Source organism: Bubalus bubalis, chromosome 11, assembly GCF_019923935.1.
Source record: "Bubalus bubalis isolate 160015118507 breed Murrah chromosome 11, NDDB_SH_1, whole genome shotgun sequence".
In the NCBI taxonomy this organism is placed as follows: Eukaryota; Metazoa; Chordata; class Mammalia; order Artiodactyla; family Bovidae; genus Bubalus; species Bubalus bubalis.
Genome location: NC_059167.1, coordinates 90,374,827 through 90,402,737, shown reverse-complemented (window position 1 = coordinate 90,402,737; position 27,911 = coordinate 90,374,827). Strand labels below are relative to the sequence as shown.

The window sequence follows — 27,911 nt, the reverse complement described above, 5'->3', positions numbered from 1 at the left end:
ATTAGATATAAATTGGGGTATTCTCTCTAGTTTGGGTTTCCTATTTAGAGATACAAGACTCTTGCACTGTCCCATAGAATAGCCATTAATTTGCGACGTTAATTAATAGCCATTAATTTAAATTAATTAGAAGTAAAGGAAATAAAAAATTCAGTTTATCAGTCTCTTTAGCCATATTTCGAGTAGTCAAAAAGCCCCATGTGGGCAGTGGCTACCGTTATGGACAGCGCAGAATGGAATATTTCCATATCTACGTGTAAAGTTCTATGGGACAGCGTTGGAAATCTTTGGCCTTTAAGGCTACTCTCCTCTCTTAGAACACTCTTCCGTCCTCTTCCTAGCTTTCCCACCGCTTCCCTTATAACCATCATCATACTTATTATGTCTATAATTCCCTGCGGCTTTTTTTTTTAATAGACTGAGGGTTTCAAGACGTCAGGTACTGTGACTTACTCCTGAAGCTTCTGTGTTTTATCTTTGCAGCTCAGGCACATAGCAGACGCTCAACAAATGTTGAATTAATGAGTGACAAATGGGAGGAACCTTCCAGATACACCAATCCCAAGTCCTTTCTCTATGCTAATCGTTCCTCATGAGTCTCCAGCGTTTTTCAGTTTTTACGCTTATTTTTTTTTTCATCAAGAGGCTTTTTTTTTTTTAATTTAATTTTATTTTTAAACTTTACGTAATTGTATTAGTTTTGCCAAATATCAAAATGAATCCGCCACAGGTATACATGTGTTCCCCATCCTGAACCCTCCTCCCTCTACGCTTATTTTTTAACCGTCCTCCAGCAGGTAAGAGGGAACGACAACACTCCAGCCAACTCCCGAGGCGTTCGCAGCGAGCGGCGGCGCCACACGCTCCTGTGGCCCGCCCCATCCCGCCTCCGCCCCGCCCCCACCCGGCTCGCCGCGAGGCCCGGAGCCGGCGCCGCGGCCCCTCGCTCACCACTGCGCAGGCGCGGCCCGCGAGCGTGGGTCGTCTGGAGGCTGCGGACTGCCGGCACTTCGGAGCTCGGGGGTTTGCGGCCTTCGTCTGACCAGTTCCAGCCGCGCACTACCTGAGACAGCGAGGCGCAGCGAGCCGCTCTGGGCAGTGTGGTTATGGAGAATCAGGTGCTGACGCCTCACGTTTATTGGGCTCAGCGGCACCACGAGCTGTATCTGCGCGTGGAGCTGAGTGATGTGCAGGTAAAGGCCGGGCGGCGGGACGTGCGCCGGGTCTCGGCTCTGGGGACCCGCTGGGACCCCCGTCCCCTTTTTCCGGAGAGCCAGCAGCGCGTCAACGGGATCCAGGACGCGGTGCTCTCTGGGCTGCCAGGCCAGAGCACGGGCTGCCCCTCATCAAGGCAGACCCCGGGCGCGACCCCCTGAAGGCTCAGGTTCCTTGGGTGCTGCGTGAGCCCCGCGCAACAGAGGCTGCCCCAGCAGCCTCTTTGTTCGCAGTTTGCGGCCTGGTGGAGCCCGAGCCTGGCCCTGGAGGCCTGGCTGTCTGGATTCGGGTTTGCCGAGGCCCCTCGAGGCGTGGGATGAGCTCTTTGGGTCGGAGATACAGTGTGACAGCGGCTTGCCGGGCCGCGGCTGAACGTCCAGCGCTGGTCTTAGAGGTCCAGCGGTCCCCTCGGGCCTTCAAGAGGCCCGCGGCTGCCTCGGGCGGGGGGAGGGGGGCACACCCACCTCCTAGCCATTCAGTGATGGAAATCATTGTTCATTTTAAAGTCCAGAAGACCCCGAAGGAGTGATTTTCCCCCCCTCTTCTGAAGACTGTGGGCTCGTTTGCTGAGTTGCATGCAGAACTTCAAAATTATCTTAACTCACATTGAGCATTTATGCTTGATCTCATTGACTTGCATGTGAACAAGCTGAGGCTTCTTAATTGGTGGCCATCTCAGGACCTATGTACCCCTCTGTCTCTGTGAAAACCATCCAGGATTCCCATCGTTGAGGAGCTGAAGTTTGTAGTCTGGAATGTTCTTTCTGTAGTCGTTCTTACTGCCTACTCTCCTTGACATCTATGGCACTTTATAACCTCCTTCATTCCGGCTTAACTCTCTCTGCCTCGGAGTCAGGCGTTTATATTCAGTCTGTCGGCCCATCTGGCATATTGTCTTGCAAAGTATAGGTGATCTTTGATTGTAGACTTGAGTTTGTTGAATTCAGTCTTTGCTTCTGGAATATAAACCTGTTTTCCTATTGAAAGATAGTACTGGCCAGAATGCTTTAGGCTGTTGCACTGCACGCTGTGTCGTTTAATATGTTAAACCAGGCTGAATTGTACTTGTACCTCAGAGGATGAATAAATGTTTTGTGCGGTGTTCCTCTACCCTGCTTCAGGGTGTTTTAATAAAAAAGGAAAAAAGCAAAATCTTTGTAGATGGGGATCAAAGTCTCTTTCTAGAGAGAATTCTAACAGTAATCAATGAGAAAAGTATGGACCTTGTGTCATGGCAATATCTCTTAGGTATTCAGTTAAACATTTTGTAGACCAGTTAAACTCAGAGACCCTCTCTAGTTGTAATAAGGATGTGATATCCTGGCGTACTTCTGAAACACAAACAGAAAAGCTGTTTTTGGGGAAGGTAGGGTGGTGTTGGTGGGGGAAAAAAATGTAAATTTGTTGGGCAAATGAAAGCATCACACTTAAATTTTTCCTGAAAGTTATAAACCTTTTAGTTAAGAAACATGAACATATGTGTTAATTGTATTTGGTATATTTTCAAATATGAACGTATGCGTTTGGAATATATTATAGTTAAAGAAATGTAAAGGTGGAGGGAAAAAATGGGATTTTCTTTTGGAAAGAGAAATCCTTTTTTATTTTTAGGGAAAAAAATAAATATTTTGTCCCCAGTTGAGTTTTTTTTTACCTGGATTTCTCGTCTGTAATTCTGAGGCATCCATTGGTGCTACCATTAGTTTTAAAGTAACATGTCAGTATCATTCATAAAAGAAATCCCCTACCATGTGTGAAATACTACAGATTTACAAAGATGAGTCAGACAGACTCAGCTTTCCAAGGGTATTCTATCTAGAAGGAAGGATATCATATACAAACAAAAAATTCTGTGCATGAGTATGTTTATTTATAGATTTGGGGTTGAGTATTAAACCAGGTCCCTGGTGTTAAAGGAATCTGTTACCTCTCTTTTATTAATTACCTGGTGGATTTTATTAATTCTTTTGTCGCTTCGCTGGTGGCTCAGACAGTAAAGCGTCTGTCTGCAATGCAGGAAATCCGGGTTCAATCCCTGGGTTGGGAAGATCCCCTGGAGAAGGAAATGGCAGCCCACTCCAGTACTCTTGCCTGGAAAATCCCCATGGGCGAAGGAGCCTGGTAGGCTACGGTCCATGGGGTTGCAAAGAGTCGGACCTGACTGAGTGACTTCACTTTCACTTTACAGAAATAAGATGAAGTATTCTTGTCAAACTGAAACTGGGAGAACTTTCTGGAAAGAGGACGGCATAGACTTTCAGATCATCTGATTTGTTTTAGGAGTCAGTGCCCTATAACCAGAGACTGCCAAGAACACACCTCTAGTTAAACAAGTTGTGTTTATTGCTCGTAACAGCAAGGGAGAGCATACCCTGTGGGCTAGCTCTTTAGAACGTTAGAGCTGATTATAGGATTTGGACTTTGGAGACTGGGGGATAGACTAAGGAAGCAAGGATTCACTTTAGATTAGATGCTGTGAGAAAACAGGACCGATGCTATGGTTGAGTATCTGAATAAATCATATATAGGGAAGAGAGATTAGAACAAGAATAAAACTAATTGGTAGAGAAGTGGCAGTCACGTATTTTGGCCGAGGGGCAGGGTAACTGATGTTTTGTGAGTGGCAGTGTGGCCATGTTTTTGTCTGTGCTTGCACAGAATTATGAAATGTCTTTATCTCATTTTATCGAGGTATTCTGTTCTTGTGTAATAGCAGAGTAACGTGTCCTAGCTGTGAATGTCAGGCCAGCTTTTGAATGTCAGGGGCTGCTCCTTTTTAAAAACTTCTCAATTAATTGCTCCACGCATGGCCTGTGGAACTGGTGATTCTGGCTTGGGATGAAGTGTTTCGTTTATTTGCTTAATGAAGACCATTTGTGGAGTACCTGCATGAAGCTGGGTTCTGGGTTTTCGGACAGTTCTCTATCGCCCCCTGCTTTCTGTAGCTTATGTGTAAGTGAGTTTCAGTATTGCCAGTTTGAGGGCATCAGACATGCTCCCTTCCTGAGATACAGAGAACTGTCAGGGTTTCATATCTCTCCTCCATCTTTGGAGTGGTAGAGCTAGAGCCTGATGAGAAACCACCACTGAGGTGAGAAGAAAAAGGCTTCGTCAGCAGCTGTTTATGTGTTTGAGGTAAGCAGTAGCAAAGACACCAGTGAAAGTCCATTGGGGCTAAGGCACGGTTGCTTTCAGAATAAAGTTGGTTTACAGGATAAGCATGAAGGACAGATTTGTGCCAACAACCATAGTTGTTAAAGCATTTGTTCATTTTTCGAGGTTTTTGTTCATTTCAGTTGTATGAGGGCTGTGTGTTTAGCTTTGTTTGGGAGCTGTTGGAAAGATGCTGTTCTTGACCTTATCTAATAGAGAGTCTGGTGGAAAGAGTTGGTTCCTTACTCTTCCACTTAATATCTGGTGTCCGTGGATTATTAACTTAACCTTTGTGAGCCTCAGTCTCTTCATACAAATAAATGTGAATAATAACACCTAATTCACGGGATTGTTTTGAGGCTTGACTTGGATAATAGATTTGAAAGTGCTTTGTGAATTCTGGTGTGCTACTCAAGTGTAAAACATTATTATTGTGATACTAAACCTTAGATGAGAAACACAAAGAGCAATAGAACAGAATAGACTTACCCATGTGTGAAAACTTATTGAACCGCAGTGGTGGCTTTACAAATTAATGGAGGAAAGGGTGAACCATTCAGGAGATCATGTTGGGACTATTGGTAATCCAAGTGGCAAAAAGATAAAATAAGATCTTGTCTTATGCCATACACAAAAGTCAATGCCTCCATTTCTGAGTCCTTCAGAAAAGACTCAGCTGGGTGTTGTGGCTTGGGATCTCTCATGTGGTTGTTCGGATGTCATTTGTGGTTGACAGGTTGAAGAGTTTGAAGTAGACTCTTCAAGGATGTGCTGCTCACCTTATTGGCAAGTTATCCATGAGTTAATCCTCCACAGAGGATACGTGGGGCTATTTGAGTGTTCTCATGCCCCCGTGTCTGAGTTTTCCCAGAGTGAGCTCAGAAGGAAGCTTCAGTGCCCTTTATGACCTAGCGTGAGAAGTCACATGGTTCATTTCCACTGTGTTCTATTGGTTACACAGATTCCTGATGTCATTTGGAAGGCGATTACACAAGAGTATAAATACCAGGGGCAGAAGATCATGGGGGGGCATCTTGCAGGTGGCAACCACGGCACTTATACTTGCATTTCCAGAAAAGAGAAAGAACATTCTCTAGTTCATTTGGTGACGCAATTATAAGAAAGGGAAATTATAGGCCAATCTCATTTGTAGACATAGATGTTAATTTTTTTTTATCACTTCCGTGTCTCTTCCTTCCCAGTTTTGAGCTTGTTTCTGGCAAATTTTTTTTTTAATTGAAATATCTTCCTTAATTACCAACACCTTTGGAGAAGCTGAACCTGACATGCCCATGTACCGCTGGGTAGGAGTTGATGGTGGTTCAGTTGCTAAGTTGTGTCCGACTCTTGAGACCCCATGGACTGTAGCCCACCAGGTTCCTCTGTCGATGGGGTTTTCCAAGCAAGAATACTGGAGTAGGTTGCCATTTCTTTCTCCAGGGGATCTTCCTGACCCAATGATTGAACCCTGGTCTCCTGCTCTGCAGGCAGTTTCTTTACTGACTGAGCTACCAGGGAAGGAGTTAGCATCTAAAATCTGACTCAGAATGCTTAATGAACTGCAGGCCTTGGGCTGTGTCTAGAGCTTAAACCTTGGCTGCTCACATCTTGTGTCTGAGGAGAATAAACTGAGCCCCCCACCCAGACTCCTTTTTTCCTTTCCAGGTGAATTAGGATATGGGGAACACAGAGTAGGCAAAGAAGTGACCTAAATAGGAAATGTACCACTGAGACATCCCAGAACGCAGGCTTTCATGATAATACACTAAAACCCTGCTTCCCTTATAGAGGAACCATGCCCCTGAAAGTATAACTTTTTTTGGTGAAGTTCCTTAATTCCCTCTCCCTGGCACAGAGATCATCTGGCTTATTAGCCCCTGTGGGTGAGCTTCTCAGCCTCAAGTCTGTACTTTCACTGGGGAGGTTCTTGGCTTAAAAGCTCCCTCACCCAGCCTTCATGCTCCCCCTTTTCCTAACACTTGGCTATGAGTGAAGCATTTAGGCTCCCACTGTTAGAATAAACATACCCTTCACCTTCTCTCTGTCTTGTTTTCTTTGATGCAAGATGGAAAACAGAGAGCAGAGCCTACAGAAGAAGAGTAAATGAACTAGTTATGGCATTGGAAACATGCTGCTGCTTGCCTGTTAATTTTGATCTGGGAGTTAGGATGCAAATTTTCTCATCCCCTGGGGAAAAAAAAAAAAAGAGTTAAGTTGCTAAAAGGCACATAGCAACTTCTGGGAGTAAATGAACAATTTAGAGAATTTCCATCTCTTCTAGTCTTGGTTTGGATAGAGGTTAAGAGAGCGTGGAGCCTAAGACTAAGGGACTGCACATTTTCATTTTCATCCAACTGCCTGTAATCTACAGCCCTTCACTTAACATACAGGGATTAATTTGTTTTTCATGATGCGGTATGGGTGTCCCTCCTGGTAAGGCTGTTCCCAACGGTTCTGTTCCTGGTGTACTCACTCTTTTCTTAAACTCCCGTAACACTTAACTGTTTTTTTTCTACTCTTTTGGTCTTGAGCATATGTTACTTGATACTATATTGTTTCTTCTCACAGGATATGACTCATCTGTTCTACCAGATTCCCTGCCTCCACAGCTCAGGGACTGAGTCTTAGAGATCCGTGTATTCCCCCATGGCACCTCACATGGCACCATCTACCACTGACCATGAGCAGAATGGACTGATTCAATATATGATTGCTCTTCACGGAAGAGCAGTTTAGGGTCCTTCTTGCGGGAGCCTGCAATCTGCCATGTGTACAGATAGATACAGAGAAACCCTCCACAGAGATGGGAGTAAATGACCAAATATATTCTCTGGAGGAAGCACAGGGCAGGAAGGTCGAGTCCCCAGCGTGGAACGATGTAGGGAGGGAAGTAAGCCACTGGTTTTAATTTGATTTTTCTCTTCATTAAAATGTCCTTCTTGCTTTCTTGGTCTCTTTCCACAGAATCCTGCCATCAGCATCACTGAAAATGTGCTACATTTCAAAGGTCAGTATCTGGGCAAAGGTTCCCAGGCTTCTACACAGTTAAAGAGACATTGTGATGGTTGCTTTTTATCTTTATCTGTTTATTTTACTTACTCTCTATTGATGTTCACCTTTCTGATACTCGTGGGGTAAAGTATATTATTTTGAGGTATATGATCAGAGAGCTCAGTAATTTAACATTCCACTTTCCCCTGGGAAAGGCAGGAGATATAGCAAAATGGTATCCTAGGTTAGAAATCAGGAGATTTATCTTTTAGCTTAAAATTCTGCTACTACTTTGGACAACTTATTGATTTCTGTGGGCCTATAGAGTATTGGTTTATAATCTGTGTTTCTTAAACTTGAAGATCCAAGGACACCTGAACATATATCTACAGGATCCTCTAGGGCCACAGACCCTAGGTTGAGAAACATGTTAAGAGTTAAGTATGGTCACTGTAAGTGATATTTGACTCCATTACACTTGTGAACGCAGTGGCAAACAGCCGCTGAACTCGTATAAGTAAGTATTACTTAATTATAAGGTAGCTATCTAGATGACTCCAAATATGCTTCTTTTTAAAAATATTAGAACAAAACCCAAAAATAGAAATTTTCTTAACAAGACTTTGTGGCTCCCTGATGTTATACTTACAGACCAATTTAATAAACACTGTACTTTAGACGATATCTGAAGCCTTTCCAGCTCTGAGAGTCTTTAATTCTGTGAATTCACCTCCATCTCCTTCTTAGTTCATCAGCAGATTTTCTGCTGAGCCTAAGAGGGTAGGTCGGGATGTACTGATACCCAGTGGAGTGGGATTCTCCCTGCTGTCTTTCTATTCTGGTTCCTTGGAATGTCATTAGTAAGTGACTGGGGTTATGGGAGATCGAAGTTTCTACCTTATATGAGACTCCATCTACCTTAATATACTTACGTGAAAGCACAGCCTGGCTTTTGAATCTACTTTGCCAAGTGAGAGCCATGGTGGTAATGGCTCAGACTTTGGAGGGAGCTCAGCATTTGGAAGGAAATTAAAATGATAAACGTGTATGTTGCCATGTGGAGCTTTCTAGACTGTCCTACCCTAAGGAATTTGTGGTCTTAGAGACTAGCTACCTGTAGCACATAATAGGCAAGTCCTTCCACACATGATCAGATGAGGAAAGATAATCCCAAGAGTTAGAGGGCAGGGACATCCTGTAGTCACTGGCTTTTAGGCATGGCAACTGCTGCCTTTGGGGGAAAATGCCGTGTCAGGGCACAGGAATGGCATGATGGTCAACCTGAGGTCTTTCCTCCTAGTTCCATTTGTCCTCTTGGGAATGAGCTGAAAAAATGTTATTTCTCTTTTTTATTCCATTTGGAATGTGCTAAAGGAGCAGCCACCTGCTCCATTGTCTACCCCTGGTTGTGTGTGCAAGTCGCTCCAGCCGTGTCCAACTCTTTGTGACCCCATGGACTGTGGCCCCCTAGGCGCCTCTGTCCAGGGGATTTCCCAGGCAAGAATACTGGAGTGGGTTGCTACGCCCTCCTCCAGGGGATCTTCCTGACCCAGAGATCAAACCCATGTCTTATGTTTCCTGCACTGGCCGGCAGGTTCTTTATCACTGGTGTCACCTGGAAAGTCTCCCATCTCTGGTTGGAAGGTGTTAAATTGAGAATTTTCTTTGAGACGGTACATTAGAGGGTCCATGTACCCTGCAGCTTTCCTTAACTGCAGTCAAGAGAATACACCTACTTGACTTTTCTCTGCTGTGGATTCAGAGCCAAAGTAAGTGTGAACGTTAAATTTATATAGAGTGTTATCTTTGGCTGTGCTTTCTGTATTCTTTTTGCGTATCTGTTATTTATACCGGCGATCATTGAGGCCTCATTAGAAGATTAAATATTCTGGAACTGATCACCAGGAAGTCATAAGGAGATAAACTTTTGCCGAGGATTTAGCTTTCATCTAGCTGTTGAGTAGCTCTGCTCGCAAGCCCCAACTCACTTGGCAGGACCCATTAATATTTTCATACTTCTGAAAGAACTGCACCAAGCTAACATTTGAATGGCATTGCTCTGCTCAAATTCACAGCAACCCACATTTCTTTATAGCTCAGGGGCATGGTGCCAAAGGAGACAATGTTTATGAATTTCACCTGGAGTTCTTAGACCTTGTGAAGCCAGAGGTATGTTCTTTCCTTCCTTACTTCCCTTTCTATTTTAAGAAATAAATACTTATAGTTTTGTGAAATGGGGGGCAAGCCTTATGGGGAAGAAGAAGATAAACCTAAGCAGAATATACTTTTGTTTGGAACAGAGCCCAGGTATTAGCCACAGAGTAAGAGGAAAATTGGAGAACCTGAGTTGAATCTGGGCTTTGTCATTATTAGTGGTGTGAAGAAGTCTCCTCACTTCTTTGCATTTCAGTTTTCTCATATGTTACATGGAGGATTGGGTTAAGTGGATCTCTAAGGTTCTTTCCAGCTGTGAGTTTCTTAATAGTCAGCAGTGGTTTAAGGGTTTCTTAATAGTCAGCCGTCTGGGACTTGCTTTGGAGGAAAAGAGAGAGGCCATACAAAGAAATAATGAGCTGGAGCACCCCTAAGAATTTGAGTTTAGTTGAGAAGGCTCTGTAGTGAAAGACTGCTTTTAAAAAAGCTGTAACTGATACAGTACAGTTCTGGCCTTGATGCAGGCCTTTCTAGATGCTGGAAACCACTGACCATTTGAATTGAATCATCTTCATGGGAAGATTTGGAAGGCAGTGGTGCCCTTGAGAAGGCGGTTGGATGTAGAGCCTGGCATGATGTAGATCCAGTAGGGAGTTCATGCTAATTTCTAATTAGTAGGGAGTTCATGCTAATTACCAAGATAATCAAGACTATCTGCCTTTCTTGTCTGGCTTTCCTCCTGTGTCCCCAGTGGGGCAGGGGATGGGGAGGGAACCGGAGCAAGATATTGCTGTTCTTGGCGTTCTTCCTCATGCCAGCCCTTGGTCTAGATGTTCTCTTTGCCCCAGGACTTTTAGGAACTGAGAAGGAACGGCAGTAAGTACCATGCAGCTTCTTTGATGGGAAAGGGCATTCTCATGTTCTTTCTCTCCTAGCCGGTTTACAAGCTGACCCAGAGGCAGGTAAACATCACCGTGCAGAAGAAGGAGAGTCAATGGTGGGAGAGACTCACCAAGCAGGAGAAGCGCCCACTGTTCTTGGCCCCTGACTTTGATCGTTGGCTGGACGAGTCTGATGCTGAAATGGAGCTCAGAGCCAAGGTCAGTAAGGATCTGGGATCTAGACAGAAGTCATGAGGAACCCCAGTTATTTGGGCCACCTCAGATATCTATCAGGATCTGATAGAATAAGGACAAAAATATAAATTCACTGAATGACCTGGAGACGTGGTTTTATAGAAGTATTGGGCATGTATTTTGTAGACTGTTCCTCAGTTGGGTTTTGTTTGATGTTTTTCACATGATTGGCTTAGGGTGATGGGTTTTGGGTAGGAAGGCCACAGAGGCCTTCTTATCATGTCATATCAAGGTTTTAATACTCTCAACATGACCTACAGCTGTTGATGTTAATCTTGCTCACCTGGATGTGGTTAATTTTTGGTAGGTTTCTCCACTGTATGGTTTCTCTACTATAATGTTACTCTTCTCCTTTCTTTACTGTTTTTTTTTGGAAGGAAGTCACTATGCACAGTTCACACTTAATGAGCCAGGAGTTCTGCTTCCCATTCTTAGGGTGGAGTATCTGCATATTTTATTTGGAATTCTGCATGGGAGATTTTTCTTTTCTCCTTTATTTATTGTCATTTATTTATATCAGTATGGATATTGTCATTTATTTATATCAGAACAGATTTGTTTTATAGTTGGGCTGTAATCCAGTACTGTGTTTTATATCTTGTTGCTCATATTGTTCTATCTTTGGCCACTGGAAGCTCTTGCAGTTGGCTCTTGTGTCCCTTTGACACAGCTCCATCATCATGGGCCTTTTTTTTTTAAAAGTGCATCCTTAATTTCTGGCACTGTAAGCTGCTCCAGGTTTATCTTGTATATTCCCAGGCCTGTTGTTTTCATTGCAGGATGATAGTGGAAACCAGGATCTGGGTGATCTGGGTGCTAAGTGTGCTCATTGCTACTGAGGTATTACTTTTAGGTTCTCTCAGCTGACAGCACAAGGAAATATATGTGTGTATACCAGTCCATGTATATACATGTACCTATAAGTATTTCCATATATATCCATCTATATTATCCTAATATAAGTTCACACTAATGTTGGAGATTTGATTTTAGCTTCTAGAAAATTATCGAAGTCTTAAAAAATGAAGTAGCAATCTATTTCCTGTCTTAAATTTCTGTTTTGTTTCTACAACCATGACAGATTTTCTAGACGTCTTTCCAGCTTTAAGACGTTAAGGCTGCCCACTTTGTAGTTTGGAAGCCAGCTGATTGGTTGAATTCTGTGAGCCCTGGATGGGCCATTCTGTAGTGCCGGTGCTACCCAGTAAGGAGTCAGGCTCCTTAGTACCGTGAGTTCAGACATTTTTCCCAAGGAAGTGAGAACACAATTGGAGGAGGAGGTGGCTTTGAAGGACTCAGATCATTTATCTCTCATGTGGGCTTCTGCAAGCATCTGGGAATTTTAACTTGTGTTTTTTTGTTTTTTCAATTTATTTTTTTACTGAAGTATAATTAAAATACAATGTTAAATACATTATTGCTGTACAGCAGAGTGCCTAATTTAAACACATATATACACATCCTTTTTCATATTCTTTTCCCTTATGGTTTATCACAGGATATTGAATATAGTTCTCTGTACCATACAGTAGTCTAACTTGTGTTCTTGGAAAACTTCTGTCCAAATTCTAGGAAGAAGAACAATTAAATAAACTCAGACTCGAAAGCCAAGGCTCCCCTGAAAGTAAGTTGCCCCTACTGCTATGGTAGTTACCAGTTAACTTGTGACAGAGATGGGAGTGTGGATGAGTGTGAAACGGCAGGAGGGCTTGTATTGGGCGGATGAGTTTGTGAGAAATCCTTAATGCCCAACACTTAAGCTGTGCAAACCCGCATCTCAAGTGTTACCTACTTTTAATGTTTCACTGCTGTTGAGGGCCTGACATCATCTGAGTACACCAAGGTTGATGTAGCAGAATGGAAGAACCTCAGCCTCCTGGACTGGCCTAGTAGGGTGCTAGGTGGCAGCAAGTCCTTCAGAGACCTGGGAAGTACTGCATAGGTCCATGACTACAGTTCTTCCAGTCTGGTGTTGTTTTCCTAACTGAGATCATAAGGGCTGTTGTTGTCAGCCTTAAAGATGGAAAGTATTCTGTATAGTCCTGCTGTTCATTAACCTTTTAAAAATTCAGTTCTACTTCTAGGTCTGTCCAAGTGTGTTATCTTCTGGGTATCATAGATTAAATTCAGCAGCTCTTAAATTCATGCTTTATGGAAAGCATTGTCCTAGGCCTTTGAGCTTTGGAGCCAGTGATCCGTCAGAGTACTGTGCTCAAAGAGCTTATCCATTCTAGTTGGAGGACCATGCAGGTCTATACAAAACTAATGCTGAAAAGCAGAATGAATAAGTGTTCCTCATGTGTCCAAAATCAAAAACTTTTCAAGTTTTATTGGAACTTATTTGGCATGCCATAAGTAGGGAAACGGAGAAGGCAATGGCACCCCACTCCAGTACTCTTGTCTGGAAAATCCCATAGATGGAGGAGCCTGGTAGGCTGCAGTCCATGGGGTCGCAAAGAGTCGGACTGAGCGACTTCACTTTCACTTTTTACTTTCATGCATTGGAGAAGGAAATGGCAACCCACTCCAGTGTTCTTGCCTGGAGAATCCCAGGACGGGGGAGCCTGGTGGGCTGCCATCTATGGGGTCGCACAGAGTCGGACACGATTGAAGTGACTTAGCAGCAGCAGCAGCAGCGAGTAGGGAAAGAGCTTCCCTGATAGCTTCCCTGATAGCTCCTGCAATGCAGGAGACGCTGGTTTGATTCCTAGGTTGGGAGGATCCTCTGGAGAAGGGGTAGGCTACCCATTCCAGTATCTTGGGCTTCCCTTGTGGCTCAGTTGGTAAAGAATCCGCCTGCAATGTGGGAGACCTGGGTTCGACCCTTGGGTTGGGAAGATCCCCTGGAGAAGGGAAAGGCTACCCACTCCAGTATTCTGGCCTAGAGAATTCCATGGACTGTGTAGTCCATGGGGTTGCAAAGAGTCAGACACGACTGAAGGGGAAATTTTAGAGCAGTTGTTTTCAAGCTATGTACCATGGTACCCCAGGGATTCCCAGAGATGCTTTGGAGAGGTAGGCCAAGCAGGCAGGTCCACTTCAATTAGAGCAGCTTGGCTTTTGTGTTTTATGTATTAGCGTCCTGAATAACACTTCTTATGGAAGTGTTTATGGAAGTCCATAACATTTCTTATGGAAAAGACAATTGTTGCTTTAAAAAAATTTTGAATAACCACTAATTTAGAGGAATTTTCTGCTTTAGAAAAGCCGAAGGGAGAGGACTAGTGGAGATGAAGGATAATGACATAAAAAGGCCACCTTTGGTGTCCAGAGGGATAAACTTCTGAAATATGTAAAAATTCTTATGTATGGATTATTTTATGATCTTAGAAAAAGCTTTAGCAGTTTTATCTAAATTCATAAAATCTAATAAAGTTCTTTAAATGGGGAAATGTAATACATTTTTGTAGTTTTGCATAAAAAAATTTTAATTTGTTAAATGTTGCTACAAGTATGACTTTTTTGACCCCTTGAGATAAGGCTGTTTTTGATTGGACATACCAAGTATGATTATTTGAGCATCAACCAAGTGTCTATGCTGGATATCTCTATAGAAACACTGATATGTGGCTATAAAAATATGTAGGTAGGAATAAATGTGTAGCAGCAAAACCTGAACTCCAAAGCTCTACTTAAGAATTATCCTTTCCTGTGCCCTACTCCTTTGACTCAACCATGACTCTGTCTAAGCTCCTTACTCTTCCCTTAATTCCATTATTGGCTATGTCTTCGAAAACCCTTAGGCTGCAAAGTTAATGACCTTTATTCTCCTTCCTTCTTCTTGGTTTGCAGTTTTCTGCCTTTGGTTATATCCTCATTCTTCCATCTTCCAAAGCCCTGATTAGATAACCATCTCATCCATGTAGACTTGGCCTGATACATGCTTCTCCAGCCTAAAGTCATTTTCTCACCTTGAAATTCTCACAGGATATTACCTGTCACTCTCAATCTTGAAATATGGATTTTAGATTGTAAACTCTCTGAGGGGAGCATCATGTCTTAACCATCTTGGAAGCTCAGTGATGCCACTCACAGTATCTTGCATGTTGTAGGTGTTCACTTAATGTTTGGTTGGATGGATACATGGTCAAATATTAGATTTTTTTAATTCAGTTTGTTTCTTTGAGGTAGTTTGACCTATATGCCCTAAAAAAATTCTAAAAAAGAAGAAACTAGATTATATTAAGATGACAGGAGCAAGGACTGAATATAGCTTTATTTCCTTTCCTTATAATGCCTGCTTAGCTAGTCAGTTATTCTTTGCCAGATGTAATTTTTCCTTTTCCTTCTTGGATTTGTTAAGTCTGTATACTTAACCCTTCAAGACTGTGAGGGAAAAGACCACCGAAGGTATGCCTTGGACTACAGTGTTCCTTATAATTTTGCTTATCTGTTTTCTATGGGACCAAGAGCCTGGTTGGTGCAGACCTGCGCCGGGTATTTGTTGAGGAGCTTAGGGCACCCACGTACGAAAGAGGGATGCAGTCATCCAGGTAAACCCCACATACCTGTCTCCTGCTGTGACTACTACTTTTAACATCTTTCTGCCTTTCTTTGCTTTTCAGCTCTTACAAGCTTGAAGAAAGGATACCTGTTCATGTATAATCTAGTGCAGTTCTTGGGATTCTCCTGGATATTTGTGAACATGACCGTGAGATTCTTTATCTTGGGAAAAGGCAAGTACACAGTTTCAAAGCTTGTTTTCTTTTTTGAGTAGTTTGGCCCACTGTTCAGAAGTGACACTTTCTGCCTTTCAGCCTGCCACACCAACCCCTTCCACCCCCACCATGTTTATGTAGCACTTCAGGCCTCTCACTGTATGTTCGCAGCTCTCACTTCCCATGACCTTGTGAAACAGGCTGCCTGGATGTTCTGTTCATTTAATAGGTGAGGAAACAGATTTGGAGATGGTCAAAGAAATGGTCCACATCCACCCAGCTAGCTAGAGGTACATCTTGGACTAAAATCCCTTTCTTATTCACTGCTTGATAATTCGTTTATAACTAACTAAATTGATGAGATACTCCTAGTGTCAAAGTTACACAAAGTCCTAAAGGGATCTCACTCCTTTGGAGCCTAAATAGACTAAATGGACTGTTGTGAAACTGAATGAAAAGACTATCATAAAGGTATTAGTTCTTGCTAAGTTAATTTGTATGTTTAGCAGAATTCTGGCCAAAGTAATGACAATAGAACATTTTTGAGAATGTGATCTAAAGTATTCTGAAATTTTATTGTGAACCATAAATAGTAAAATTTGAAGGAAGAAACAGTAATGGGAGAGGATTTTCTCTATCTGCTATGAAAAAATATTATTAAAATAGTATAGTATTAGTATAAGGATAGACTAATTAATAGAGCAGATTAAGTAGCTCAAAAATAGCTCTTACATTATATATTATTATTATTACAATATTATATTATGTAATATATAATATATATTCAGATTATGTATATGGTAAAAAGGAATTTTGAATCAATGGAAAGGAAAATATTATCCAGTCATTTTTTTCTATTAGATGGGAAATCTATCTAATAATGTTCCCAAGGAAAATTGGCTTCATTTGTGAGGCAGATAATCTGTTTCACTCTTTTCACACTGTATATAAAGAAAAAAAAAAATTCCCCCAAAAGACTTAGGAGTCATATATCAAAAAGTTAAGTCATAATAGAAGATATAAATAAATGTTTATGAAAATCATATGTGAAGGGTTAGGATTTTCTAACTTTAAAAATAATAGAAGAAATCATAAAGAAAAAGGTCAATGTATTTGACCACATAAAATGCCTAAATTTCTGTGTCTAAAAATATCCGTGCAAAACAACATGAAAGATGAAAAGCATATTGAGATGAGCAAAATGGGGATGGAGGGTTGGTGAAAAATTGTAACAAATATTGGCAACTTTTTTACATATAAACAACTTATAAAATTGATTTTAAAATGTGAAAACTCTACCCAATAGATAAAGATCATGTACAGGCAGTTCATAAGAGGAAATAAAACTAATTTAACATACAACAAAATGTTTAACTCAGTAATGGTGAAGGAAATGAAAGATACTATTTTTTATGTATCAGTTTTGCAAAGTTCTGAAAGAGCCTAATTGAAAACAACGTGCTAAAATAAACACAACAGTGGCTACTGGGGAGGGTGCATAAGTACAGCTCTTTGGGAAAATCATTTTGTAAGGTACTTAAGAACCTCAATGACCCAGATAACCCTGATGGTGTGATCACTCGTCTAGATCCAGACATCCTGGAGTGCACAGTCAAATGGGCCTTAAGAAGCATCACTACAAACAAAGCTAGTGGAGGTGATGGAATTTCAGCTGAGCTACTTCAAATCCGTAAAAGATGATACTGTTAAAATGCTGCACTCAATATGCCACCAAATTTGGAAAACTCAACAGTGGTCACAGGACTGGAAAAGGTCAGTTTTTCATTCCAATCCCCAAAAAAGGCAATGCCAAAGAATGCTCAAACTACTGCACAATTGCACTCATCTCACACGCTAGCAAAGTAATGCTCAAAATTCTCCAAGCCAGGCTTCAACGTGAACCCAGAACTTCCAGATGTTCAAGCTGGTTTTAGAAAAATCAGAGGAACCAGAGATCAAATTGCCAACATCTGTTGGCTCATAGAAAAAGCAAGAGAGTTCTGGAAAAGCATCTACTTCTGTTTCATTGACTTTGCCAAAACCTTTGACTGTGTGGATCACAACACACTGGAAAATTCTTCAAGAGATGGGAATACCAGACCACCTTACCTGCCTCCTGAGAAATCTGTATGCAGGTGAAGAAGCAACAGTTAGAACCAGACATGGAACAACAGACTGGTTTCAGATTGGGAAAGGAGTACGTCAGGGCTGTATATTGTCACCCTGCTTGTTCAACTTATATGCAGAGGACATCAAGTGAAATGCTGAGCTGGATGAAGCACAAGCTGAAATCAAGATTACTGGGAGAAATATCAATAACCTCAGATACACAGATGACACCACCCTTATGGCAGAAAACAAAGAGGAACTAAGAGCCTCTTAATGAAAGGGAAAGAGGAGAGTGAAAAGGCTGGCTTAAAACTCAACATTCAAAAAATTAAGATCATGGCATCCAGTCCCATCACTTCCTGTAGATAATAGATGGGGAAACAACGGAAACAGTGACAGGCTTTTCTTTCTTGGGCTCTGAAATCACTGCAGATGGTGACTGCAGCCATGAAATTTAAAGACGCTTGCTCCTTGGAAGAAAAGCTATGACCACCACCACAGCATATTAAAAAGCAGAGACATTACTTTGCTGGCAAAGGTCCGTATAATCAAAGCTATGGTTTTTCGAGTGTGAGAATTGGACCATAAAGAAGTCTGAGCACCAAAGAATTGATGCTTTTGAACTGTGGTGTTGCAGAGGACTTGAGAGTCCCTTGGACTGCAAGGAGATCAAATCAGTCAGTCCTAAGGAAATCAATCCTGAATATTCATTGGAAGGACTGATGCTGAAGCTGACACTCCAATACTTTGGCCACCTGATGGGAAGAGCTGACTTACTAGAAAAGACCCTGATACTGGGAAAGATTAAAGGTAGGAGGAGAAGGGGATGACAGAGGATGAAATGGTTGGATGGCATCACCGACTCAATGGACATGAGTTTGAGCAAAATCTGGGAGGCGGTGAAGGACAGGGAAGCCTGTTGTGCTGTATAGTCCATGCGGTCGGAAAGAGTCGGACATGACTGAATGACTGAATAGCGACAACAATAGCAACATCAAGAACCTTAATTATTCATATCCAAAAAGTGATTATAAAAAATAAGCATTATGGCATTATTTATATTAGTGACAAATTAGACACTATGTAAATGTCCATGAGTGAAGGATTGCTATAGATTGTTCACTCGGTGGAATGTTGTGAAGCAAATGTAAAGTATTTAGAGAGGTTGTAAAATATGGAAAAATACTTATGAAAGACTAAAAAAGTAACATACAAACTTGTTCTTCCAGTTTGTTCACACCAATATAAAAAGGAGAAAGAAAACAACCAATAAATGTGGAATGATTGGAAGAAAAGGCACCATTTTCAAATGGCTTGAATGGATCATTTAAAATTTTTCTTTATTTTGTAAAGTAAATATGAGGGAAAAAATGAGCATAGTGGAAAATAAGAAAGTATTTAAAAAGAGAAAAAGTCCTGTAGACTATTTTATTCTTCAGCCCTAAATTTTCCCCCCTGAGGTTTGTAAAGATGAATTGTAGTTAGCTCCAGAATCTTTAGAATGAAGTGCACAGTGTTTTTCCAGTCTTTCCTTGGATTTCTGCAAAGCACAGTAGTAGGCTAGTGAAAAATTTCCCAAATGCCTAGCATCTTATAGTCATGTGTAACCAGAAGTCCACTGATGGTTAATTAAAGAAGCAAAGGAAGTCTCGGACAGTTGTTCTTAGATCTGTAGCTCTTACTAGTATGGATTTAACACAAGTTTCATAGAATGAGCAGGGACTTTCCAATTCATGAATTACTTATTTAACTTAGCATAGTTGTGTTGGTTCTGAATGTTCCTGTGCGAGCCTGCTAGCCATTAGGTGATCCACTCCAAAAGCCACTAAATTATCTGGGTCGTGTGTTTAAAGTTAGCTGCCTGGATCTGTAATTTCTGTTTTGACTCTGAGCCCCTTCCTAACCACCTATTGGAATGGAGCTGCTGTTGAAATTCTTCTCTTATCAGTCCTCAGAAGTATAGTAAGGACTTGGGCCTGGTACCAAAGGTCATAGTTTGTCCTTTGCAGTTACCTCTTTTTGAATAAAAGGTGTTGGTGAACGGCAAATTCTACACATGTACTTGTTTTATTTACATAAACATGTATAAGCTGAACTCATGTTAAGGAAATAGCAAACTTGTAGAAACTGATGTCTGTCTCTCTATTAATACTTTTTTTTAATTAAATAAACTTTTTTTCTAATTATAGAAATGTGTTAATTACTTAAATACTTAAACTCTGCTGTAATTCCATCCATCAGAGTGATGGATTCTTGGCACTTTGTTAGATATCTTTCTAATAAACCCATGTACCTTTCTTAGGAAAAGTTCTTGAAGAAGAATTATGAGACTAAAGGGCAGATTACTTTTAAGGATTCTGAAGTATACTGCCCAGAAAGAGTGTACTGTTTTATACTACCATTATTTAAATCCTTGTCCATTAACACGAGTGCCTTGTTAGTACTTTCAAAAAATTTTTTTCAGATCATAAAAGTAAATGGGCTGGAGCTTCCCTTGGTGGTCCAGTGGTTAAGAATCTGCCTGCTAATGCAGGGGATGTGGGTTCAATCCCTCGTCTGGGAAGATCCCACATGCCACAGGCAACTAAGCCCATGCGCCACAGCTACTGAGCCTGTGCACCTAGAGCCCGGGCTCCTCAGCAAGAGAAGCCACTGCAACGAGAAGCCTGCACACGACAAGGAGAGGCGCCCCACTCACTGCAGCTAGAGAAAGCTCGCGGGCAGCAATGAAGACCCCGCACAACCATAAATAAATTAATACAAAATTTTAAAAAGTAAATGGAGCAATTTAAGAAAGTTTGGAAAATGGGAGAAAACTGGGGAGGAGGTGTGGGGGGCCTGGAAGGGGAGGTGAATAAGCCATTGTCCATCACTTTAAATATTTCCATACATTTCCTTTTAGTCTTTATTTTTTCTCCTGCAGTTAAAAACTATCATCATGCTGTGTATACAGTTTTGCATCTTGTTTTTAAAATAGTATTATAAGCATGTTAGTGTTATTAATATTCTTTATAACAGTCATTTTAGAAATCAGATTTTTATTCCTGAATTGAAACGAGGATGAATTTCCCATAAAATCAGATACAAAGCAACAAGATCTACTTTTATTTACCATATTCCAAATCTTAAGTCACAATTTTCTAGTTCAAAATAATGGAGAACCTCATTTGTCAAAGATAATTTGTCCAAAAAATTAAGAAGTGAATCTCTTGAAGAAAGATACCAGAATTTCACTGCAAATGGTGAAAAAAAAATTGTGATTTTTGTCTTCACAAGGGGCATTTAAAATTATGAATAAATTTTTTTATATTATAGCAAAATTTAAATTGTAATTTTGCATTACTTCTTCAAAGAAAATAATCAAATTTTGAACTTACTCATTGGTGTATTCCGGAGAAGGCGATGGCACCCCACTCCAGTACTCTTGCCTGGAGAATCCCATGGACGGAGGAGCCTGCTAGACTGCGGTCCATGGGGCCGCGGAGAGTCAGACACGACTGAGCGACTTCACTTTCACTTTTCACTTTCATGCATTGGAGAAGGAAATGGCAACCCACTCCAGTGTTCTTGCCTGGAGAATCCCAGGGACGGGGGAGCCTGGTGGGCTGCCGTCTATGGGGTCTCACAGAGTCGGACACGACTGAAGCGACTTAGCATAGCATAGCATTGGTGTATTCACATTTGACTTTGTAGCAGGATTGTATAGTGGATCATTTTTGCGATTAGAGAGTGTTTTCAGTCTTGCCAGGACCTGTTTTATTCATTTGATATTTAAACTGTATTCTTCTGAGGAGCCTGCAGTGTCATCTTTACTGGTAACTTGCCTAACTCTGCCATTTCTTAAAGACTCTACTCTAATAGGCAGGGAGACAAGAATCCTAAACCTTAACAATATGCAGGACTAAGAACTATCTTGCTCAAAACGTCAGTGGTACCCTGCTTGAGAAACACTGCAAAGAGGAATGTAAGAATTCGGGATGTCAAGTGAGGATCAGTATAAAAAATGAAGGATATTAAATTATGGACCACTCCAAATTGATACCACAATTGTTGACCTCATATAAGCAATAACTCATTTTAATTTATTATATAATATTCCATGAAATAGATATACTGTAGTTTACTCAGACTTTCCATAATTGTAGGTTTAGATCATTTCTGTTTTAGTGCACTTAGAAATATGTAACATTTCAGAGAACAATCTCCTTGCTGAAGCTTTTATTCTTTTTCATTTTAGATTTTTTAGTTAGGATATGTTCTAAGAATGAGAATTAATAGGATTAAATATATAAATACAATTAAGGTTTTTGAAAGTTAATTTTATTCAGTACTTTTGTACCTCTGCATGTATTTATGATTATATAGTTTTGATATTTTAAAAAGCTAGGTTTCATTCAATATATGTAATACAGTTTTACCTTTAAATTAAATGAGATAATGGATCTGAAAATAATTACCAATGTGCCTGATACATAGATTTTTCAGCATATAATAAGTGAGTGAAATTTAGGTATGCTTTTTTTCTTGCCTTTTAAAATTGAGAAGGGCATACAAGGTTTATGTGTTAACTTACTGGTAACTAATAAAATTTACTAATTAGGCCCATGGAGTCCTGCTCCCCTCCAGCTTAGTTGAGTAGTAAACTTGAATCTGACTGAATGTTTATCATACTTTTCCTAAAATTCATTTCATGTAAAGACTTGTCAAGATTGCAAAATACCTCTGTGTTGGCATTTACCAATTGATTTACCTTTAATATGTATTTGTCCCATAGAGTCCTTCTATGACACGTTCCACACTGTGGCTGACATGATGTATTTTTGCCACATGCTGGCAGCCGTGGAATCTATCAATGCAGCAATTGGAGTCACTAAGACACCAGTGGTACCTTCTCTTTTCCAGGTATTGAACAGTTGAGCTCAAGGGTGGGGAATGCAGGGTTTCGATGTTTATTTAGTAGGTATCCACACTTTGCTGAGACGTTTCAATGAGTAAAAATACCTGTTTGCAGAGAAGTAGCATTGTTTTCTCTGAATACACACACACAAAATCTGTCCAGAAATACTGGTACTGGCTTGGGTACTTTTAACTTTTCTACCTGTTGCAGAGAAATAGCAGTGTTTTATCTGAACACACACACGCGTCTGTAATACTGGTACTGACTTGGTACTTAAACTTGTTCTAAGTTGTTCTCAGTCTTTTTCTATTTACCTTGAATTTAATGGGGTTATGTTTCAGATAACACATTTATGTGTTGTCTTTTAAGAATGTATTTTAAAACTTGTTTTTCTCTTTTGGGTCTTTTTAATAGCTTCTTGGAAGAAACTTCATTTTGTTTATCATCTTTGGTACCATGGAAGAGATGCAAAACAAAGCTGTGGTTTTCTTTGTGTTTTATATATGGAGCACAGTTGAAATTTTCAGGTGGGTACAAATGCCAGGATGGTGTTTGAGTGCTCCTTCTACTGTGGATAAGACTGTCTTATCCAGAGTCTCATTTTATTTGAGATTAAAGTTTCATGTGTGGAGTTCTGCCTGCATCTATGTGCTCTGCAAAGTTGAGACAGTGTTTTGTTTTTTTTTTTAATTAAAACATTAAAGATACTTTTTTAATTAAAATTTTTATTTTTAATTAATTTATTGTAATTGGAGGATCATTACTTTACAATATTGTGATGGTTTTTGCCATACTTCAGCATGAATTGGCCACAGGTATACATGTATCCCCCCATCCTGAACCCTGCGCCTTCTTCCCTCCCTACCCTGTCCCTCTGGGTTGTCCCAGAGCACCGACTTTGGATACCCTCCTTCATACATTGAACTTGCACTGGTCATCTGTTTTACGTATGGTAATGTACATGTCTCAATGCTGTTCTCTCAAATCACCCCACCCTCACCTTCTCCCCCCGAGTCTAAAAGTCAGTTCTTTACATGTGTGTGTCCTTTGCTACCCTGCATGTAGGATCATCAGTACTGTCTTTCTAAATTCCATATATATACGTTAAGTTACAATATTTGTTTTTCTCTTTCTGACTGACTTCACTCTGTATAATAGGCTCCAGGTTTATCCACCTCATTAGAACTGACTCAAATGCGTTCCTTTTTTATAGCTGAGTAATAGTCCATTGTGCATATGCACCACAACTTCCTTATCCGTTCATCTGCTGATGGACATCTAGGCTGCTTCCATAAAAGACTAGTCAAGTGCAGTAGTGAGACGGGGGAAAGAGTAGGATGAGGAGTTCGATCTGTAACTATGAACAATCAATTGAGATAATGCACTGCTTTCGGACAAGCCTATTTATTTTTAAAAAATTTTATGTTTTGGCCTCACGCCATGCGGGATCTTAGTTCCCTGACCAGGGATCAGACCCATGTCCCCTGCAGTGGAAACACAGAGTTGGACTGCCAGGAAGTCTGAGGCATTTTTTTTTTAAAGCACTCAGTGGATCATAATACAAGCCTGGACACTGGGGAGGAGAAGGAGAGATCCAGAGAAACCAAAGGCCTATCTTACCCTTTAGGATCTTGCTGTCTTGTTGGAAAGAGAGGACTCATTCACATGGAAAAATTCTTGAAAGGGCTGAAGAAACATGTGACTGAAGAAGCATCCCAAGCTGGATGAAGTACTGAAGACCAGCCTTCGAGAAGGGATGATAGAATAAATCTTTGGCTATAAGATTACTGAAGTTTGAATTGATCTCTTATCTGATTCCTCCATTTTTGATTGTCAGTAGAAGAAATTCTCTTTTAAAAAAATAACTTTGTTTTTGGCTGTGCCGGGTCTTCACTGTTGTGTGCAAGCTTTCTCTATTTGTGGCGAGTGGGGGCTACTTGCTAGTTGTGTGTTGTCTCTAAACCGCAGGCTCAGTCGATGTGGCGCATAGGCTTTACTTGCCCCGAGGCATGTAGACTCTTCCCAGACCAGGGATTGAACCCGTGTCCCCCGCATTGGCAGGTGAATTCTTTATCACTGGACCACCAGGGAAATCCAGAAATTATCCTTTTCTTAAAAAAAAAATCTGATTAAAGTAGATGTGTTCTGTACCAGACCATACATATTCCATACTTCTTCCCTTTTCAGCCAAGTGGAGCATTGGTTTTGCAAACTGACTCTTCAGTTCTAGGTTTGGTGATATTTTGGGAAAGTTGACAGTTAAGAGGGAGAAAAGACATTAGCAGTCCTAGATGTCTTAACTGTCTTAACTGTAGTCTGCACCCCATGGCATCCTGTATACCCTCTAGTCTACTTAACACAAAAGTGAAAGAGATTATAGGTTCTTAATAGTAACTTTTACTGTTTGGGAGAAATAAATTTATGTTAGCTCTTTTTAAGTAGAGTATGCCTGATTATAGATTAGAGGTCTTTTTTTATACTTTAATTTTGGTAAATGTTCATTTAGGCAGAGGTAAAGTGTCAAAGTATCTGTCCTAACCTACTTGGGACATAGATCAGAACCAGGAATAAAGCCAAAATGCTTCTGAGTATCTGTTCCATGTACGGAACTTTTTCATAGAGGATTCCTTTCAGACCTAAACTTACTTTGCCATTATCGAGAATTCATATCCTCTTGGATAAGGAAATGGCAGCCCACTCCAGTATTCTTGCCTGGAAAATCCCATGGATGGTGGAACCTGCCTGGTAGGCTACCGTCCATGGGGTCGCAAAGAGTCGGACACGACTGAATGACTTCACTTTCACTTTCATATCCTTTGAAGATTGGAGGAAGAGCACGATGGGAGTTCATTAATTCTGCTAAAAAGAAGCCATGTGTGACTGATTGTGAAATTACTCTTCTTCAATGATGTTCTAGAGTTGCATTCAGTGGTTTTTAACATGTGAATGCCTTATTTCCAATAGGTACCCCTTCTACATGCTCTCCTGCATTGACATGGATTGGAAGGTGCTCACATGGCTTCGTTACACTGTGTGGATTCCCCTATATCCTATGGGATGTTTGGCAGAAGGTACTTTAAAACACTCTAGGTCTTATATCTTACCTCCACTGAGTAGCCAGACCTCTCTTCCTCCCTCTGCCAGCTTTAGTCTGATACATGGGTGTTGAACTTTTCAAGAATTTCTTTATAGGAGTTTCCTTCCACAATACTACTGCTGTCCAGACTGTTCCAAGGAAGTAGTTAGTTCATTTTGTTAAGGTTTGGAAGCTGGTGGTCATGCATGCTTCCTATTTGTATGGTAGTTTTAATCTTCCAAAGCAAGTTCATATTGATGACTTCATTTTATTATGACAAACACCTAATGAGTGAGTCAGATAGGCACATTTCTCTCCATTTTATAGAATAGGAAGCTCAGTGCTATCAAATGACTGTTCCTCATTTACCTTTGCTGTCAGCTTGAAGGCTTATTTCCTAGGAAAGCTAGTGGGGAAAAAAGAAGAGGCGTGAGCCTATTGTACAAAGGGAGGAGGAAGCATTTTCAACAAACCTAGAACTGAAACTTTGAGGAGTTAGAAGGTTCTATCAGTAAATGTAATTGTATTTCATTTGTTTCTAAAAAGTTATTGTTTCTGCTTTCAGCTGTCTCAGTGATTCAGTCCATTCCAGTATTTAATGAAACAGGAAGATTCAGCTTCACATTGCCATATCCAGTGAAAATCAAAGTTAGATTTTCCTTTTTTCTTCAGATTTATCTTGTATTACTATTTTTAGGTAAGTATTGGCTCCATAATAGACTCTTTCTGTTGCTTCTTAGAAGGTAGTTAAATGATTCAAAGTTTTAGAAATCCCTATTAATATTCTTGCTTTCAAAAGAGTGGAAATAAGTTTAAGAACAAATTACATTGCAGAACAGACCCACTGGAGAATATGCCACGTAGAAATATTTCTTCCCACATCTTGATTGGATGAGTTCTTTTCTTGAAATGCTCTTGGTCATTCAGACTTTCCCATATTTCATGTTTAAAATAATGTAAGAAGCGCTTTTAAAACTGAATAAAAAGCTCATTTTACTTTTGCTGATTTCAGTAGCAGATTCCTTATCCAGAGGAATTATTACAGAGGTGGTAATACAGCTGGCAGCAAGGAAGAAGGCAATAAAGGCCTCCGTTCAAGGACCCACAAGACGTCAGAAAGCCTTCTACCTGACAATAGGAAAGCCCCCTATTCCTCATGTAAAACCTTGCTTATCAACTTTTATATAAAATCATAAATTCTTGTCTTAACTCATAAAAACTAGGGACCTCCTAAGAACTAAAAGAAGGGATAGAGAAGTAAACCTAAATTACTGCAAGTTTGAAAGATAAAAGCCTAACTAGGAGGACTGTTTCTTTGGATAAAGTTCTGACACATTTTAATATAATTTATATGTATTTCTCCCTGTTGTATTTCACAAAAGTCATGAGGTGGCCTTAAGTATGGCTATTTGGTCTCCTGGCAACAGAAGGATGTGACACAGATAGTGTACTAGTTACCTTTTTCTGTGTAACAAATTACCCCAAAATGTAGCAGCTTAAGACAACATACAGTTATTATCGGGCATGTTTTCCTGGTCAGGAAGCAGGCAAGCTGAGTGGGCCTGGCTCGGGGACCCTCACGAGGTTTCAGTCAAGCTATTGGCTCAGTTGGGGCTATAGTTTTTGCAGACTTGACCGGGGCTGGAGGATCTACTGCAAGCTCGCTTGTGTAGCTGTGGGCAGGAAGGCTTCGGTGTCCCGCCACAGTACTTCTCCATGTGGATGCTCATAACATGGCTTCTCGCCAAAGCAAGTGATCTGGAAGCAAGCCAGAAGTCAAACTCCCTTTTTTTTCCCTTTAAAAAATTTATGTATTATTGAAATATATTTGACATAAAACATTGTGTAACTTTAAGGTATATAACACTGATTTGATACGTCAGGTGTAATAAGATTGCCATTGTAGTGATAATTAGCACTTCTGTCACGTCCACCCTTTTTATAACCTAAACTCAGATTTACTGTTACTTTTACTGTGTTCTCTTTGTTACACAGATCAACCTTGTACAGTGTGGGAGGGGACTACACAAGGGTATGGGATACCAGGAAATAGGGATTACTGGGGACCAGCTCGGAGGCTGAAGTAGGGATTACTGGGGACCATCTCGGAGGCTGCTGGCTTCCCCAGACCGAGAGGGAGACCACAAAAAGTGAACCCAAGAAGTTGGAAAGCCCAGTGATCTTACTTATTTGGTTGTGCCATGCCTTTTGTGGGATCTTAGTACCACAACCAGAGACTGAACCTGGGCCCTTGGCAGCGAAAGCTCAGAGTCCTAACCACTGGACCACGAGGGGATTCCTGATTTTGGCCATTTAGAAGTGGGGGAGAAGAGAACCACATCCTTTTGGAGCCCCTCAGGGAATCAGCACATGGCAGAAGCGCAGTTAAATGAGACACATTATGAGTACCCTCATAACAAAGGTTACCTTTTGTTCCATGTCTTCTTTTCCATTTCAGAAAGGATATTACCTATTTCAGAAAGGTTTCAAACCAAAAATGTTAGTCTTTGGTGCTTGAAGAG

General features: G+C 40.8%; 1 protein-coding gene across 2 annotated transcripts in view; it reads left to right on the top strand.

Annotated features, from left to right (window-relative positions):
* Positions 1–899: 899 nt before the first annotated feature.
* Positions 900–27,911, top strand: part of HACD3 (3-hydroxyacyl-CoA dehydratase 3) — a 28,548-nt gene continuing 1,536 nt past the window's right edge. Inside the window, exons 1-11 of one of the 2 annotated variants that reach the window (XM_025296312.3) lie at positions 900–1,193; positions 7,333–7,375; positions 9,455–9,528; positions 10,449–10,613; positions 12,222–12,273; positions 15,215–15,325; positions 22,191–22,318; positions 22,728–22,840; positions 25,278–25,384; positions 25,955–26,086; positions 26,402–26,547. In XM_025296312.3, the coding sequence (XP_025152097.3) occupies positions 1,107–1,193; positions 7,333–7,375; positions 9,455–9,528; positions 10,449–10,613; positions 12,222–12,273; positions 15,215–15,325; positions 22,191–22,318; positions 22,728–22,840; positions 25,278–25,384; positions 25,955–26,086; positions 26,402–26,547 (1,158 nt within the window). In that variant the 5' untranslated portion in view covers positions 900–1,106. The remainder of the gene's footprint in view (positions 1,194–7,332; positions 7,376–9,454; positions 9,529–10,448; positions 10,614–12,221; positions 12,274–15,214; positions 15,326–22,190; positions 22,319–22,727; positions 22,841–25,277; positions 25,385–25,954; positions 26,087–26,401; positions 26,548–27,911) is intronic. The other variant, XM_006050202.4, reaches the window with a different exon arrangement.